Below are 16,079 nucleotides of genomic sequence, written 5' to 3'. Positions count from 1 at the left end.
GTGCTCTGTATGTAAATACCATTTTCCTCAGCTTGGAATGCTTGAAGAAACAAATAATCACCCTGTAGGGAGACTGTGATGATTAATGACAGGGCTGGGCAGGGACTGCCTCCTCCTCCTCCTCCTCCACTTCCTTCTTTTCTGCTTCCTCCTTGCAGCAGGTTTGTGTGTGGGCAAGGAATACTCTGACCTGTTTGGGGTGTAAGGACCAGAGATAATTTCAATGGAATTCCACCATCCAACCTCCACCATTGTGAGATCTCTCATTCCAGCACAGCCAAAGTCTGCCGGTAAGGAGAATTAAGCATTTATTTAAACTAATCTGAATATTTATCTCATGTTTAAATTAATAAATATGCAATTATATGACAGCAGAGTCTCCAGCAAAATCAACCCTGCATGGAACCCACAGGAAACCCATACCTCCAGGAGCCCATCCTTGCTCCACAGACTGAGGAGAAAACTCCTTCCTCATGGACAGAACAGAGAAACACCCACCACAGTCACACCTCACTGACAGGCTGCACAGCCCTGAAAATCCCAAGGAATGACTGCAGCCAAGGTCAAGGAGCAGAAAGGAGGTGTTGGAAGGATCTGCCCCCAGCCAGTGTTGCCTGATCACAGTTATCTTCTTCTCAGCACCACTGTTTTCCCCTCTCCAAAATGGGACTAAGACAAATTAAATGTGTTTATAGAAGGTGTGTCTGCAAGAAAACATTTAGTTGGAAGCATGAGCCTGTCAATCTCTGGGATTTCCCACATTCATCTTTATTTTTACCCTAATTAACTAATTAATGTCTCAGAGTTGCCTTTGGTTGCCTGTTCTCTTCCCATTGAAAATCTTCTTGCATTCAGCTCCAGTGTTCAGCATCCTCCTGTTGCCATGGAAAAAAAATGCCATGTCACCTCCACAAATAAAACTTCCAGACCCCAAAGTTCACGTGTAGGGCTGGGGAGGAATCCCCACAGATTGAGGGACATGGGGCTACCACCTCCATGCAGGAAACTGAATTAGATGGAAAAGCATTAGATGATAATATTTGATAATAACAGGGTTTAGTTTTAAGGAAAAAAACAACTATGGTTGGTGTGAAGTGCAACAGTGAAGGGTCCAGCACTGCCTGGGATAAGATTTCTCAGCACAGAAGGAAATAACAACTGTACCGACCTCTATCTCATCTCCACCGATGAGAAAATGTTGTGGAAGTTGGAAGTTTTAGGCTGTGAGAACAAATTAAGTGTCTTAATTAAAGGGGAGGGGGAATACTGAGTCAGGGAAATAATCCTTGGTTTGGGAACCTGTGGCTGATACCTGCAGGCTTGGCCATTTTACTGGTTCTGCTGCATGGAATAAAAACACAAATTCAGACTGCCCTTGAGAGCTGCACTGTCAAACAAGGCTCAAGGAAGGGAATAGCAGCCCAGCGAGGAAATCCCACAGGCTCTTCCCACACTTCTTTCATTTCTACTTTCCCTTTTACTCCTCTTTATTCCAGGACCTTTAAAGAACAGGTTTGATACCAGGTCTAAGCTGGCTCCTGCCCTACAGCAGGAGACAGGACAGAAATTACTCTTGCAGCTCCTGTCACTTCTAGACCTCCATGACTCATTCTTCTACCTTGTTTTCACCTCCATCCCTGCTCCAGAGATGGAGCTGCAGTTCCCTCGCAAATGTCACAGTGTCTGTGTGATTGTCCCCCAGCCCTGGCTCCCAAGGGATCCATTCCATGGGAAACAGAAGCTGCAGCCTCGCACCAGATGGCACAGCAGGGCCTGACCCCCAGCCCCAAACTAGACAGGGCACAGCCCCGGCCCCACCCCACATGGAGGGCCTGACCCCCAGGGATGGCCCGGGACAGAGCCCCACATCGTGTGAGACACAGGCTGAGCCCAGATCATACCGGGGTCCTGATCTCAGCCCCACAGCGTCCGGGGCACCCGGCCCCTGACCACAGTGTCCCTCAACATACAGGGGACCTGACCGCCCAGCCCCACAGCACACGGGCTCACAGCCCCACAGGGCTCACAGCCCCACACTGCACAGAGCTCACAGCCCCACAGGGCTCACAGCCCCACAGGGATCACAGCCCCACAGGGCTCACAGCCCCACAGAGCTCACAGCCCCACACTGCACAGGGCTCACAGCCCCACAGGGATCACAGCCCCACAGAGCTCACAGCCTCACAGAGCTCACAGCCCCACAGGGCTCACAGCCCCACACTGCACAGAGCTCACAGCCCCACAGAGCTCACAGCCCCACAGAGCTCACAGCCCCACACTGCACAGAGCTCACAGCCCCACTCTGCACAGGGCTCACAGCCCCACAGGGCTCACAGCCCCACTCTGCACAGGGCTCACAGCCCCACAGGGCTCACAGCCCCACAGAGCTCACAGCCCCACAGAGCTCACAGCCCCACACTGCACAGAGCTCACAGCCCCACAGAGCTCACAGCCCCACAGCACACGGGCTCACAGCCCCACAGGGCTCACAGCCCCACAGAGCTCACAGCCCCACAGGGCTCACAGCCCCACAGGGCTCACAGCCCCACACTGCACAGAGCTCACAGCCCCACACTGCACAGGGCTCACAGCCCCACAGGGCTCACAGCCCCACAGGGCTCACAGCCCCACAGGGCTCACAGCCCCACAGAGCTCACAGCCCCACAGAGCTCACAGCCCCACAGGGATCACAGCCCCACAGGGCTCACAGCCTCACAGAGCTCACAGCCCCACACTGCACAGGGCTCACAGCCCCACAGAGCTCACAGCCCCACAGGGATCACAGCCCCACAGGGCTCAGGGCTCACAGCCCCACAGGGATCACAGCCCCACAGAGCTCACAGCCTCACAGAGCTCACAGCCCCACAGGGATCACAGCCCCACAGGGCTCAGGGCTCACAGCCCCACAGGGTCACTCTCTCCCCACTCAGAGCTCACAGCCCCACAGGGTCACTCTCTCCTCACTCACAGCCCGCTGCCAGCCCTCACCCACGCCCTCTCCGCGCCGCCCGGAACGCGCGGTGCCCGGAACGCCCGTGCGCGGCCGCGGCTCGCGGGGCCGGGCGGGGCCGGGCGGGGCCGGCGCGCAGGCGCCGCTCCCGCCCGGCGCCATCGCGGCTGCTGCGGCCACCCCGGGCCGGCCATGGCCACCGACTCCTGGGCCCTGGCCGTGGACGAGCAGGAGGCGGCGGCCGAGTCGGTGAGTGCGCGCCGGGGCTCACGGGGGCTCGCCATGGCCCGGCCCGGCCCGGCGGTGCGGGGTCCCCGGGCCGCGCGGCCCCGCCGCCTCCTCACATTGAGCAGCGGTGGCAGAAATCCTTTTTCGCCCCATTTTCTGCCATGGGGGCAGGGAGGGCCTAGGGTATCCGATTGTCCCTGGGCTTGGGCTCTTCCTTTAGAAGCAAACCTCCAGTTTTAATTTCTTTATTTGTTTATTTACTTGCCATTATTTTTAAAAATTTCTTCGCTTTCATCCATTTTTTTGCGTATCCAGAGGGCAAAGACGTCCCTGCGGTCCCCCTCACCCTCCATCTAGACACTGCACCGCTTCAGGCACTTACCCAACCTCAGCTTTGCCTTCCAGCATCCAAAAAATCCCTACTTTTCTCATGTTTTTAAGATGAAAAGACGTAACCTTGTACCTCAGAAAAAATGTTTTCTATTTTTTCTGTGCTTGAGCACATAACACTCAGTGAGGACGTGGGGAAGACCCTCGGAGCAGCTGTCCCTGCACATCTCAGGTGGTGAAATAAACTCATCCTGGGGCAGCTTGTGCCAGCCAGGACAGTGCATGGTTCCTGTTTCCATCCTGGAATGCTGATTTTCTCCCATTTTCCATCAGCGGAGCTATTAGGGAGTGGAAGCTACAGACGGAAAACAACCCCTTCCCTGTGTTGTCATTACAGCTTAAAAAAACTTGTGTGTCTGCTAAAACTTCTGCTTAGAAATAGTAGTATTAAAACTCTTGAAATCAAGTTCCTCTTGTATCTTCATCCCTTCCAGTTGAGCAGAGTTTGTGCAACACTTGATAAATCCAAAGCTTGGGTTTTCCTGGCTGGAATTAGAATATAGGGAGCTATATTTGAATTTCTCTGATTTTGTGTTTTTCCTCATTTCTAGTTGAGCACTTTACACCTGAAGGATGAAAAAACCAAACCAGATGCCAATGGTGAGTTCCAGCTGCTCAGATGGGCTCGGAAAGGGGGGAATGTTTCCCTGTGGGGGTTCAGAGCACTGCCAAAGTAAATTCCTGATAAATCATGAGATGCCAGAAGAGCTGAGATTAGGCAGCAGCACGGACTAAATATTTTGGTGTCTCAGGGAGTTGTGTGAGCAAAATCCAATGGTGTGGTTGCTAAACTGCACTTGGAGCTGATGTTTGGGTTTTTTCTGCACAGCAGTGCAGCAGGGCAGTTTTCCTCAGGGGAATGAGCTGGTTTGTAGCTTTTCCAAGGATATTCCAAAGCTCTGGGGGTGTGGGCTGCTCCTGAGGCCTGAGCTCACCCGTGCCCCCGTAACTGTTCCAATTCAGGTGCCGTTGTCAAGGCAGATGACAATGTGGAGAAGACGGAGGATGAGGAGAAGGGTAAGTGCCTTCCTGAAAAAAGCTTTGGCAAGGCAATTAATTTCATTTAATTATCATTATGTTGATTGAATATATACTTAAAGTAAGTCTGCCTTATGTCTCAGGACCGCTGATCTTGTATCCGGCCCCAAGGACTTAATTGTAAGACATGTCCTTCCTCCATAACACTTTTAAAGGCATTGTGTCCTGTAATAACTTGGGAGACTCCTGGATTAGAGTGGAGAGAAATAAGGGGATAGCAGTATCCTCAAGGCAGGACTGGATACAGGAGCAGTTGGATAACCTGGAGCTGGGATTGCTGTAGCAACCAACAAGTTGCGTTTATGCAGTGGCTGCTCAGAGGTGGGTAAAGGCTCACATTCTTTCAGAGGGTGGTTTTAGGAAACAGATTTAGTAGCAAAACCCCAAAGTGCAGCAGTTTAACCTCGTTTGGATCTCCCTTATCCTCAGCCCTTGTGTTTCAGCTCTGATATCTTTAAAACTACCATTTATCCTCAAACCTTCCTTAAAAATAAAACCTTAGGAGGTGTCTGCCCACATGTCAGAGTGAGGGTTGAGGAGGCCTTACCCTGTCCCAAGTAGATGCCAAGCTAAAATAATCTTAATAAGCAGAGATCTGGATCTGTTAAAGTCCCCCTCAGAATAAAGCTCATTTGATTTGTCTCCCTGGGTATTAAATGGGGCAGTCTCTGGGGTCTCTCGATGTCTCATCCAAGAGATTTGGGCTCTTCAAGCCATTACACTCTAATGAACAATTTCAGTATTTGGAGGGATTTTGTCCCTTTTAAGTGGCTCAGGAGTTCAGTGTGAGCAAGACCTGGAACAGGCTGTGACTGATGGATTTATGTTTTCCACCTCCTTTCCCAGAGGACAGAGCTGCCCAGTCCTTACTGAACAAGCTGATCCGCAGTAACCTGGTTGACACCACAAATCAAGTGGAGGTGCTGCAGAGGGACCCCACATCACCCCTCTACTCTGTCAAGTCTTTCGAGGAGCTGCGCCTGTAAGTACCTGCTGGGATGAGCCAGAGGCTTCTCTGCATGGAGCTCTTAAATCCTGGGATCAGATATATTAAATAGCCTCCCTTATAACTGGATTTTTCAGTTTGTCATGGGGAGCCTTATTTTTAAACTCAGGGGGAGAGAGCAGTTTTGTTATAACTGCCAGAGCAGATGTGAGTTTGGAGCCCATCAGGTAGCTGGAGTCTTTCCTCATGTCCTAAAAAATTCCCTGGTGGCATAGGAGATACCCCTTAAAAGCACATGGGTTTGTGTTTCAGGTTACTGCCAACATGTCATTAACAAGTGAGTGTATCATTTTTATTATTTAAATGCAAGGAGAGTTGGTTTATCTGGGTGCCTGGTGGGGGTTTTCATCCGAAACAACAGCAGTGAAAAACAGAGGGAATAGCTTATCTTTTCCAGCAATACTGGATTTATGTACTGGAGAGACCAGTATTTTCTGACTTCCTTCCCATTGAAAACTTCTACCTGTGCAGCTTTCAAGGGATGATAACTGTGTTTAAGGCAAGGTTGATGGATATATGTATTAATATGCTGAAGAGTGCGTCCTGTTGGGATTGTCGTGCTTGCACTGATCTCAGGTTTGTTGCTCTACAAGCTCCACAGGAAAACAGGAGCTAAAGAGCCTTCTCCCCATTAAATGCCAGGATGTTTTGCTTTTTAGTGTTTGTGGTTGAATGTCTACAAAAAGAAGCTGCGGTCCTGCAGTGCCTGTTAGACTAATTCATTCCTGTGTTTCAAAAGGCAAACAATCCCAGGGAGTTAATGACAGGGACAGCCAGCCTAATTGAGTCTTCATTTTGTTACGACTTGGGGTATCCTTGGTAACTGGTGCAGAGTTGGGCTTTGTCTGTCCTTGCTTGGAGCAGAACAAGGTTACGTTTTCAAAGAGCTTTTGTTCCAGCCATCGTTGGAAAGTAATACAGGATTTTGGCAAAAGCATGTTGTGCTGAATGGGAAGTTACTGCAGTGGGAAGTGTGGGCAGGAGACCTGTAACGTGCTTTGAAAGGAGAGCCCTTCTGAGAGCACTCACAGCATCCAGGCAGCACTTGGGGGCCATCAGCTGAGAATTTCCAGCACCATAACCCAGATTTAGGTTGTTCTGGGGTCTCCTTGTCTACACAAGTGTCTGCTGAGAGTAGAAAGCTCCCTTGAGAGAAAGCAGCAGATCAGTTTGCTGGCCAGCAGTGTCACCACGCAGTTCTGGGTGTGAGGGCTGGCTTGCAGCCAGGGATCACAAGGTGTAGTCACAGCAAACTGAGCTGATTATCAGTCATTTACCTGAGCCAGCACCGCTCAGCTGAATTACAGAATCCACACCACTTCTGAAGTCCTTGCAAGGATCTCATGATCCCGTCGTCCTGTTCCTCACACTTTGTCCCACGTTTGAGTCATCAAGGAGTGATCATTTTGGCACAAAGATTAGGCATGGCTGAGGAAATGGGACTGGCCTGAAAGACAGGATTTTTGTGCTCTGTGGTTCCTGCATTGTCTGAAAAGCTGCTTTGGAAAAAGCACAGGTTAGACACAGGTTTTGCCCTCGAGCTGGAACAGGTAGGGTGACTTTTTAAATCCAGGAGTTTTTGGAAAACTTCCTGTCCAGACTTCCTGCTGTCCTTCATGGTTCCAGATGCTGACCATAGTTGTTTCACAGGTGGGATTGTAACAGGGACAGCTCTAGGATGTCTTCTTGAGGGTTTTTCTCACATTTTTCTACACAAATGAAAACTAAATGGATTTAAATAGGTCACGATAAAAATTTTTTCTTTTCAGGAAACCACAGCTCCTGCAAGGAGTCTATGCCATGGGCTTCAACAGACCATCTAAGATCCAAGAGAATGCCCTGCCCATGATGCTTGCTGAACCGTATGTACACCTTCTTCCTACTCTCTACCAGAATAGAAGGATTTGAAAGGTTCAATGTGCTGCTCCTGAGTTTTGGATGGGAGGAGGGTGATGGGGAAACTGTCAGGGAGTGGAGAAAGGGTTCCTGTGTCACAGTGTTGCTGTGGTTATTAACTATGTGACAGCAGCCATGGATTTGTCTTTTTCCTAGGGCTGGTACTGAGCATGTGATGCTGTGGGGTTTGGGAGGTCATTGCCATTTTCCTCATTCATTTGGGAAGAAATAATAGGAAATGGCTCAGAAATCCTGAGTGGGTACGAGTAGCTTAGGTGCTGATTTTCTTCTCCACAACCCTGAGCTGGAACATGTGAGGTACTGGGACACTGGGGAAGATGTGTGAGATGGAAAATTACTGAGAGATAACCACAGTTCTCCTTCCAAATCTCCGTAACTGAGAAATGCTGAAGGGGAGTGTTGGGCAGGAAGTAATTCCTGCCCCATGGGGCGTAGCTGGTCAGGCTGGCCATGGATCCAGAGCAGGGGTAAATGTGACAGGATTCAGATGCCACCATGGTGCTCCACGCTCTGAGCTGTGCCTGCTGTGCCCCCAGCCCGCAGAACCTGATCGCGCAGTCGCAGTCCGGTACTGGCAAGACCGCTGCCTTCGTCCTGGCCATGCTCAGCAGGGTTGAGCCTGGGAACAAGTATCCACAGGTAAAGTCTGGGGATGTGGGCGTGTTTCACCCTGGCGGTGTAGTGCCATCTAGTGAAGAGCTGAGCTGCTGGGAGGCCTTCAGATGTAAATCCATGGCTTGATGGAGCCATGGTGACAGTTCTTTGAACTGCTTGAAGGGGATGGAGGTTTGGGGATTTATCAAAATGCCTTCAGTGCAAAAGATGTGGATTTTGCTCAAAGCTTGTTCCTGTCGGTCCTTCCTGTGCAGCACACAGGATGCCATTGTTCTGTGAGTGTGTGAAGGGTGAGATATTACAGATGTTATAATTCATGCTGTCACAATCAGAAGCTAACTATTTCTTAATTACAAAATGTTATCAACATTTATTAGCTTATCTACTTTTATTACACCATACTACAATTACCTTAAAACTAATCATCTCAAATTACTCCTCATAAGTCTTACTACAATATATCTTCCGTAGTTTTATTTCTCCTAAATATCTAGTCTTATTTATAAAGTAATTTTTAAAACTTGTTAATAGTTCCATTTCTCTCAACATTTTTCCTATTTTATAACATTTTTAAGTCAACATTTCTTACCTCAAAGTTTGCATACAAATGTATACTATGTGAATCTTCTATCAAACTTTGAGAATTTTCTACAAATCCATTTCCCACATGTGAGGAGTTAAATCTTTCTGAGAGGACTTAGAGAAATAGTGCAGGCTGAAGGGGGTAAGTGGGTTTGGGGTAGAAAAGAACGTAACTGTGACAACAGAGCAGACAATGCCTGGAGAGGGACTTTTAAAATCAGATTTCCTCATGGGATGGTTGAGAAACTGTTCAGCCACTTGCATGTTCATCTTGAAGAAAACTTCAGCAAGGATTTTAAAAAGTAGGTGTGATAGTGTTGCCTTGGATGTTAATCACCTCACTCATTATCCTTCTGTTCCTCCAGTGTTTGTGCCTTTCCCCAACATACGAGCTGGCACTTCAAACAGGAAAAGTGATTGAGCAGATGGGAAGCTTCTACCCGGAGCTGAAACTTGCATATGCTGTCCGAGGCAACAAACGTGAGTAAGGGGAAACGCCACAAACAGGAATGAGGGAGTGATGCTCCTCAGGTGCACCAGAGCAGGCAGATGGTGAAATAGCTTGGTCAGAGAGGGCCAAAACATTTCCCTGTCTGCACAGCCCCCCTAGAGCAGCCCTTCCTTCTGTCTCGGCAGTGGAGAGAGGGCAGAAGATCTCAGAGCAGATTGTAATCGGCACACCTGGCACCGTGCTGGACTGGTGTTCCAAACTGAAGTTCATCGATCCCAAGAAGATCAAGGTGTTCGTGTTGGATGAGGCAGATGTGATGATCGCCACCCAGGGCCACCAGGACCAGAGCATCCGCATTCAGAGGTATGGAGGGACACAGGACAGTGGGGCTGCAGTCAGGACCGGTGTCCTCACCAGTGAAGCAACAGGATTGAAATGACAGCTTGGCTTTAGTCCAGGGGGTTCATAGAGGCACAGTGGCAGGGGTTGACAAGCAGTTTCATTTCACAGAATCGCCAGGTTGGAACAGATCTACAAGATCATTGAGTCCAAGCCATGCCTTAACACCTCAACTAAACCATGGCACCAAGTGCCATGTCCAGTCTTTTTTTAAACACATCCAGAGATGGTAACTCCAGTTCCAGTACTTGATCACGCTTTCCATAAAAAACTTTTTCCTACTATGCAACCTATATTTCCCTTGACGCAGCTTGAGACTGTGTCCTTTCTTTCTGTCAGTTGCTGTTTGGAGAAAGAGACCAACCCCTACCTGACCACAACCACCTTGCAGGGAATTGTAGAGAGTGATAAGGTCACCCCTGAGTCTCCCTTTCTCCAGGCTAAACAGCCCCAGCTCCCTCAGACATTCCTCACAGGGCTTGTGTTCCAAGCCCCTCACCAGCCTTGTTGCCCTTCTCTGGACATGCTCAAACATCTCAACGTCCTTCCCAAACTGAGGGGCCAGAACCAGACACGGTGCTCAGGGTGCAGCCCTGTGCCAAGTACATGGGATGAATGACCTCCCTGCTCCTGCTGGCCACACTATTCCTGATAGAGACCAGGATGTTGTTGGCCTTCTTGGCCACCTTACACAATAAAAATCCTGTCCCTCGAGCAGGGTTTATTCCATTTTAAGAAGATAAGTCTGGATGCCTGCGGTCCGTGAGGGAGTGATCATGGGTGAGTAAGATTGGTTGAAGACTTTCCAGCCACGGAAATAACTGGTTCCAGCATTATGGCTTTTCTTTGCCTGTAGCTTGAATTCCATCAGGATATCAGGAGATCATAGTGTTGTGTGGGAACCCTCCCTATTTCTCTCTCTCTTTCAGAATGCTGCCCAGGGACTGCCAGATGCTCCTGTTTTCAGCCACTTTTGAGGATTCTGTGTGGAAGTTTGCTCAAAAAGTTGTTCCTGACCCAAACATTATCAAACTGAAGCGTGAGGAGGAGACCCTGGACACCATCAAGCAGTATTATGTTCTGTGCAATAACAGAGATGAGAAGTTCCGGGCTCTCTGTAACATCTACGGCGCCATCACCATCGCCCAGGCCATGATCTTCTGCCATGTGAGTGCTTCCAGGGAATGTTAGTCCTAGCGACCCCCTCAGAGCCTGCAGGTGCTAAAACCAAGCCAGACATGGTTTCCAGAAAGGAGCTGAGAACAAAATTGCCCTTTCTGGCTTCTCTGGCTCCTCTTTGAGTGAAATCCTGAAAGCCACGTTAGCGATGGCTGGTTTGATTCCCTGGGTTTGTCCATCCAGGAGACAGCACTGGACTTTTTTATTCCTGAACAGTCACTGTTACCCCTTAAGTCCTCTGAAGCAAAGATCAGAGCAATGCACATTTTTCAAAAACTTTGAACTGCTGGGGAAAAAAAAAAAAAAAAAAAAAAAGTGGGGTTGGAAAATGGATGAAGATAGGGCATAATGAGGGATTGAGAAGTCTTTTGCTTCTCTAGCTGATACAGGGCTGCCCCTGGGACTTCATTTCCCTCAGGTAATTGAGGATACACCTGTGAGATCTCACTGTGAATCATACTGAGACTTGGTTTTCTTTTTCTGAAAGCCACCATGATAATTTTTAGGGAAAAATCAGTGCTGACAGCACAGAACAGCCAGGCAAAGTGAGCTCAGACAGGATGAAAGTGTTTGGAATCCACTACAGCAGTTTGCTTTTAGGCTGTCTCAAGACATAATTGGAGCTCAGAAAACTGTTTAATTCAAGGCTGTGCAGAGCCTCTGTGGGATTTCACAACTACATTCAGGTCTGACTCTGCCATTTTCCAAGCTGAGTAGTTGTGGTTTTGTGACAAGTTTCATGAGTTTTCAGTGTACACATGTAGTGTCAGTCTCAAGCAGAGTGAAATCCAAGGAGCAGAGCACAAAGAAAACATGTCTTATTAATCAGGGGCTCCTGTGGTGCCTGAGGTGTATTGTCCTCCTTCTGATCCAGTTTGTAAGGGAGACAAAAACTGAGCAGCCACAGAGCTTCCAGTGGGCCCCAGAGAGGTTTGTTGTTCTTCCCAGCATTAAAGCCCCCTCGTGACGTGGGGCTGGCTGTGTGTTGCAGACTCGGAAGACGGCGGGGTGGCTGGCGGCGGAGCTGTCCCGGGAGGGCCACCAGGTGGCCTTGCTCAGCGGGGAGATGATGGTGGAGCAGAGAGCTGCCGTGATCGAGCGCTTTCGGGAGGGCAAGGAGAAGGTGCTGGTGACCACAAACGTCTGTGCCAGAGGTAGGATGTGGAGGAATGGGGCCAGGTGATGCCCTAGGATTTTGGCTTTCATATTTTTCATCTATTTGTAATCCTGCCGTTCTTTAGTGCAGAGCTCCAAACTCCGCTGCTGCTCTCCCATTTTGGGCACACACAACAATTCCCCTCCAGGCCTGGCAGTCAAGGACATCTCACTGCCTCAGGCCCCGGGAAATTAAACAAAAGGGAGCTGGGGGAGCAAACTTGGGGTAAATTACTTCATTACCTGAAGCTGTAACAGAAGGATTAACCCCCAATATGCAAACAAACCAAACTTTAAAGTAAAAACTGGCTACTGGTGTAGCCCCTGGGGGAGTTTGTCTGCCCAAAATGTACCTGAAGGCCCTTCAGTAACTACACCCACGTTTTATTCCCTTTATTTTGTCTGGCCTCTGATTGTAGGTAGCCTGAAGAGGCATCACAGGGAGGGCAGCACTGAAAGCAACACTTCCTTAGATAACACTTCCCATTCTTCACAGGAAGAATTTACATCCTCAGGTGTTCCAGCTGGGAGTAATTGGTGTCCTTACACTGTGTGCCTGTGGGTAAACATGGGATTGCTTGTTGGCTTCCTGCTGCTTGAGATGAAAAAGTCCATCCTGTGAGAGTCTGGCACCAAGCCTGCCTTGTGCTGCTGACATTCAGGGTTTGCAGTGAATGTGTGCCCAAGTAAAACTGAAAAATAGTGAAATCCAGTTCACTATCCCAGTAGGAATTCATGGTGTAATTTGACATCCCAGAACAGTTAAGACAGGATCGTACTTGGAAAAAAACAAGTGGTCTTTAAAGATTTGCAGGGAAGGAGAGAGTTTCTGAAATATTTAAGTGCTGGTAGAATTTCCAAAATATTTAAGTGCCTTCGGCTGTTTCAGTGGGGACTCTCTGCCCTAAGAGCTCGATAGATTTTATTTCCACTCTGTGAGGATTTTGTGGAAAAGCTCCATTTCAGAGGGTGAGTATTGTTCCTGCTCCAGAAAGATTTAAGTGAAGTTGTGTAACCCAATGCTTTCTTTTTGTCAGGGATTGATGTAGAGCAGGTCTCCGTTGTTATCAATTTTGACTTGCCTGTGGATAAGGATGGAAACCCAGACAACGAGACCTACCTGCACCGCATCGGCCGCACCGGCCGCTTTGGCAAGCGAGGGCTGGCCATTAACATGGTGGACAGCAAGCACAGCATGAACATTCTCAACAGAATCCAGGAACATTTCAGTACGTACCCTCTGCTTTCTCCTTTCTCTAAACTGTTGAATCACTGCAGAATTTGACTTGTTGGATGCTGAGCAGGTCTAAGGGTGTTTGTTGAGCCTTAAATGGGTGGCAGAGGAGCCCAGCAGGAGTGTTTGGTGTAGCATCACTTGGGATTGTGACCTGCTGCCTGTGACAGGAGCAGAATAAATCAAGCTGTGTTTGCTGTCTGCCTGCATAGTCCTTGAATATCCAGGATTTTCCAGAGGTGGTGGGTAACACTGCAGTACCCAGATGGGTCTTTGATAAAAGGAAACAGTTTTAATTTTTATTTTGACTGAACATTCCCTGATAAACCAGAACTCAGGTCCAGCTGAGGAGAGTAGTTCCCTTCTCTGCTCAGTGTTACAAAATCTGACCTATTTATGTTCTTTCCCAGACAAAAAGATAAATAAATTGGATACTGATGACTTGGATGAAATTGAGAAGATTAATAACTGAAATAGCTGCTGGAACTGGTATGTGCCCTGCTGTGGAAGCTCTCCCACTACAATTGGATCAGCGTTTGGATTGGCACAGCCTCTCAGCTCGTCCTGAACAGGACTCCAAGATATGAGTACACAAAAATTACCTCATTTTCAAAATTGCAGTTGGACTTCAAATTGTGCAACTATGGGGAGGAAGAGGAAATGTTTACAGAAGCTTTTAACATTTCTTAGTTTAGCCTTAAAATTGGATGATCTTTGGAATTCTGAGAAATACACTTGCCAAAAGAGAGGCAATAGGGAATTATCTAAAATTGTAAAAGAAAAAAACCCCATGATTGTCTTCAATTGGAATAATGTGCAGCATTAACCTGATCAGTTTAAATTCAACAGCTGAATACATAATGGACACAAGGAAAGGAAAAAAAAAAAAAGAAAACCTAAAAACCCCAAACAAGGCAGCTGGTTTTTGGCTAAATACTTGTACAAACTAGGATGTCGTTCTCTTTGGCTCTCCCCTGAGCTCTTTAAGACTCATTTCTGGCTTTCTGATGGATTTGCCCTGCTTTTCCCTACATAAATTGTTCTGAGGATGTCTCCAGTAGCTCCTACTCGCAAACATAGGTGCCGTGTCGCTTTGCTGGGCAGTATTTTCTTTTCCTTTGTCCTGGAATTTTTGGGATGGCCGCTCTCCGTGACATGGGTGGTGGTGACGCTACAGGAGTTCATCCCAAGTGTTTAACCTGGCTGTGGTGTGGGTGGGTGGGGTGGGAGGGGCAGTATGAAGGGAACTGTACTAATGGATTGCCTGATTAAATTCACCTCTGTGAATGAAATTCACCCTGTGATTAAATACACCGTGCTGTGAAGCTCAGCACGGGTAATGTACAGAGCTGTTGAGCTTCACCCATCAGGTACAGGATTAAAAGATAGCCTGGATTGACCAAAACAATGTACCCTTAGAACACCAAATTCACCTGTTGCAGTACGTTTCGGTAGCAGAGTCTGAGTTACATTGCTCAGCCAAATTGCAGGTGGGAGGTGCTCCATAGTGTAAAATAGGTTGTTGGTCCCTGCCCCGGGGTGTTCCATGGAGAAGGAAGGATTCACAGCTCCTGGAGTGTTGACGCCTCCTGTGTGTTGGGACCACTCTTGTGCACACAGCTGGACACTGGGGGCTGTTCCCCCAGCCCAGTCTCCAGGAGAAGGAGGCTCCTGAACCAGGACTTAGGGTGCACAGCTCTTTGTTGGGGGGAAATGGGACGTGCGTGAGCAGCCATGGGCCTGCTACTCAGCATGGGAATCATGTCAAGACAAATGTATAAACTGTAAATTTAAACTGAAGTGTTTTCTTTGCAATTTTGGCCATCATATTCTGTTCAAAGACAGGAATATGGATCCTTTTACCAAGTAAAAAAAGGCTCATTTAAAATGTACCTAAAATTTTAGGAAATTGTGCACCCTTTTATCAATTTGTATAAAGGCTTTAGTGAAGAAAAAAAAAACAGCTTAAAATTAAACTTTTTGTATTCTGGGGTGTATCTATTTTTATTCTGTTGGAATCCTATTTAAAGTGGCAGGTGAGTGAGTGCTTGCGTGTGGAGTGGAAGACTTGATTTAATCACCTACTTTCCTGGTACAGTTGAATGACCTGGTGACAGCAGAGTATTGGGTTCAATTGTCATGGAAGCTGCTGCTGGTCCTGTGTGCTGTTTCTAATGTACTTTTAATTGGAATTAAAGAACACATACTGAACAATCCCTTTGCTGACTTCTTGCTTCAAAACTTTGTTGGTGTTTAAAAGCCTCAGTAAGGACATTCTCAGTCAAAAGTCCTGATAAGTTTTGTATTTGTGACAGAATGAATTTTAATGCTGAAATTCTTAAAAGATCCCCAAAAAGAAGTTTGTTAAATGATGCCACACAATAAATGAAGTCAGATAAATGTTGTTCTTCCCCCATGCTTCTTGTGCTGGAACTTACAATTGCTGCTAAAATCTTCCCAGAACAGTTCTGAAGGGAAGGAGAACTGAGGAAGAAAAAAGGTGTTTTCCCTGCACTGTGCTTGCCTAGATCAAGACTTGATGTTTTTTGCCCATCTTTGGAGATGCTGTAGCCTGGGTGAAGTGATTAGAAGCAAACTCAGCTTTATCAGGAGGAACATCCTGCAGCATGAGAAACCCACTGTGAACTGTCTGATTGTTCTGTTCTTGCTCAGAGCCCCCGTGCTCTCACAGCTGCCTGGTGGTGCCCGGCTCTGTCACAGCTTGGCACTGATGAGAAGTGCTTCCTCCTTGGCTGCAAGCTTGTGTTGAGCACAGGACACGGACAGAAACGTCAGGAAGGTGGTGTGGAGGGCAGGTGACCATCCAAAGGCTGAGTTGGGCAGCCCCTGAGGTATTTGCCATCAAATTAAAGGTTTCTTAAGAGCAGGAGTGATGGATAAACTTCAGCTCATGTAAATAATTTGAAGTTCAAGT

General features: G+C 48.0%; 1 protein-coding gene across 1 annotated transcript; it reads left to right on the top strand.

Annotated features, from left to right (window-relative positions):
- Nucleotides 1–3,084: 3,084 nt before the first annotated feature.
- LOC110472250 (ATP-dependent RNA helicase DDX19B) lies at nt 3,085–15,358 on the top strand. The gene is made up of 12 exons (XM_077788212.1): nt 3,085–3,199; nt 4,120–4,168; nt 4,532–4,585; nt 5,453–5,588; nt 7,382–7,474; nt 8,066–8,168; nt 9,092–9,206; nt 9,363–9,540; nt 10,506–10,743; nt 11,747–11,909; nt 12,948–13,139; nt 13,555–15,358. Exons 1-12 carry the CDS (start codon nt 3,143–3,145, stop codon nt 13,614–13,616), a joined length of 1,440 nt encoding a protein of 479 aa, XP_077644338.1. The 5' UTR covers nt 3,085–3,142; the 3' UTR covers nt 13,617–15,358.
- Nucleotides 15,359–16,079: the final 721 nt, after the last annotated feature.

This window comes from Lonchura striata, chromosome 24, assembly GCF_046129695.1.
Source record: "Lonchura striata isolate bLonStr1 chromosome 24, bLonStr1.mat, whole genome shotgun sequence".
NCBI classification, from domain to species: domain Eukaryota; kingdom Metazoa; phylum Chordata; class Aves; order Passeriformes; family Estrildidae; genus Lonchura; species Lonchura striata.
Note: the sequence above shows the minus strand (reverse complement) of the source record. Positions and strands in the feature narration are given on the sequence as shown.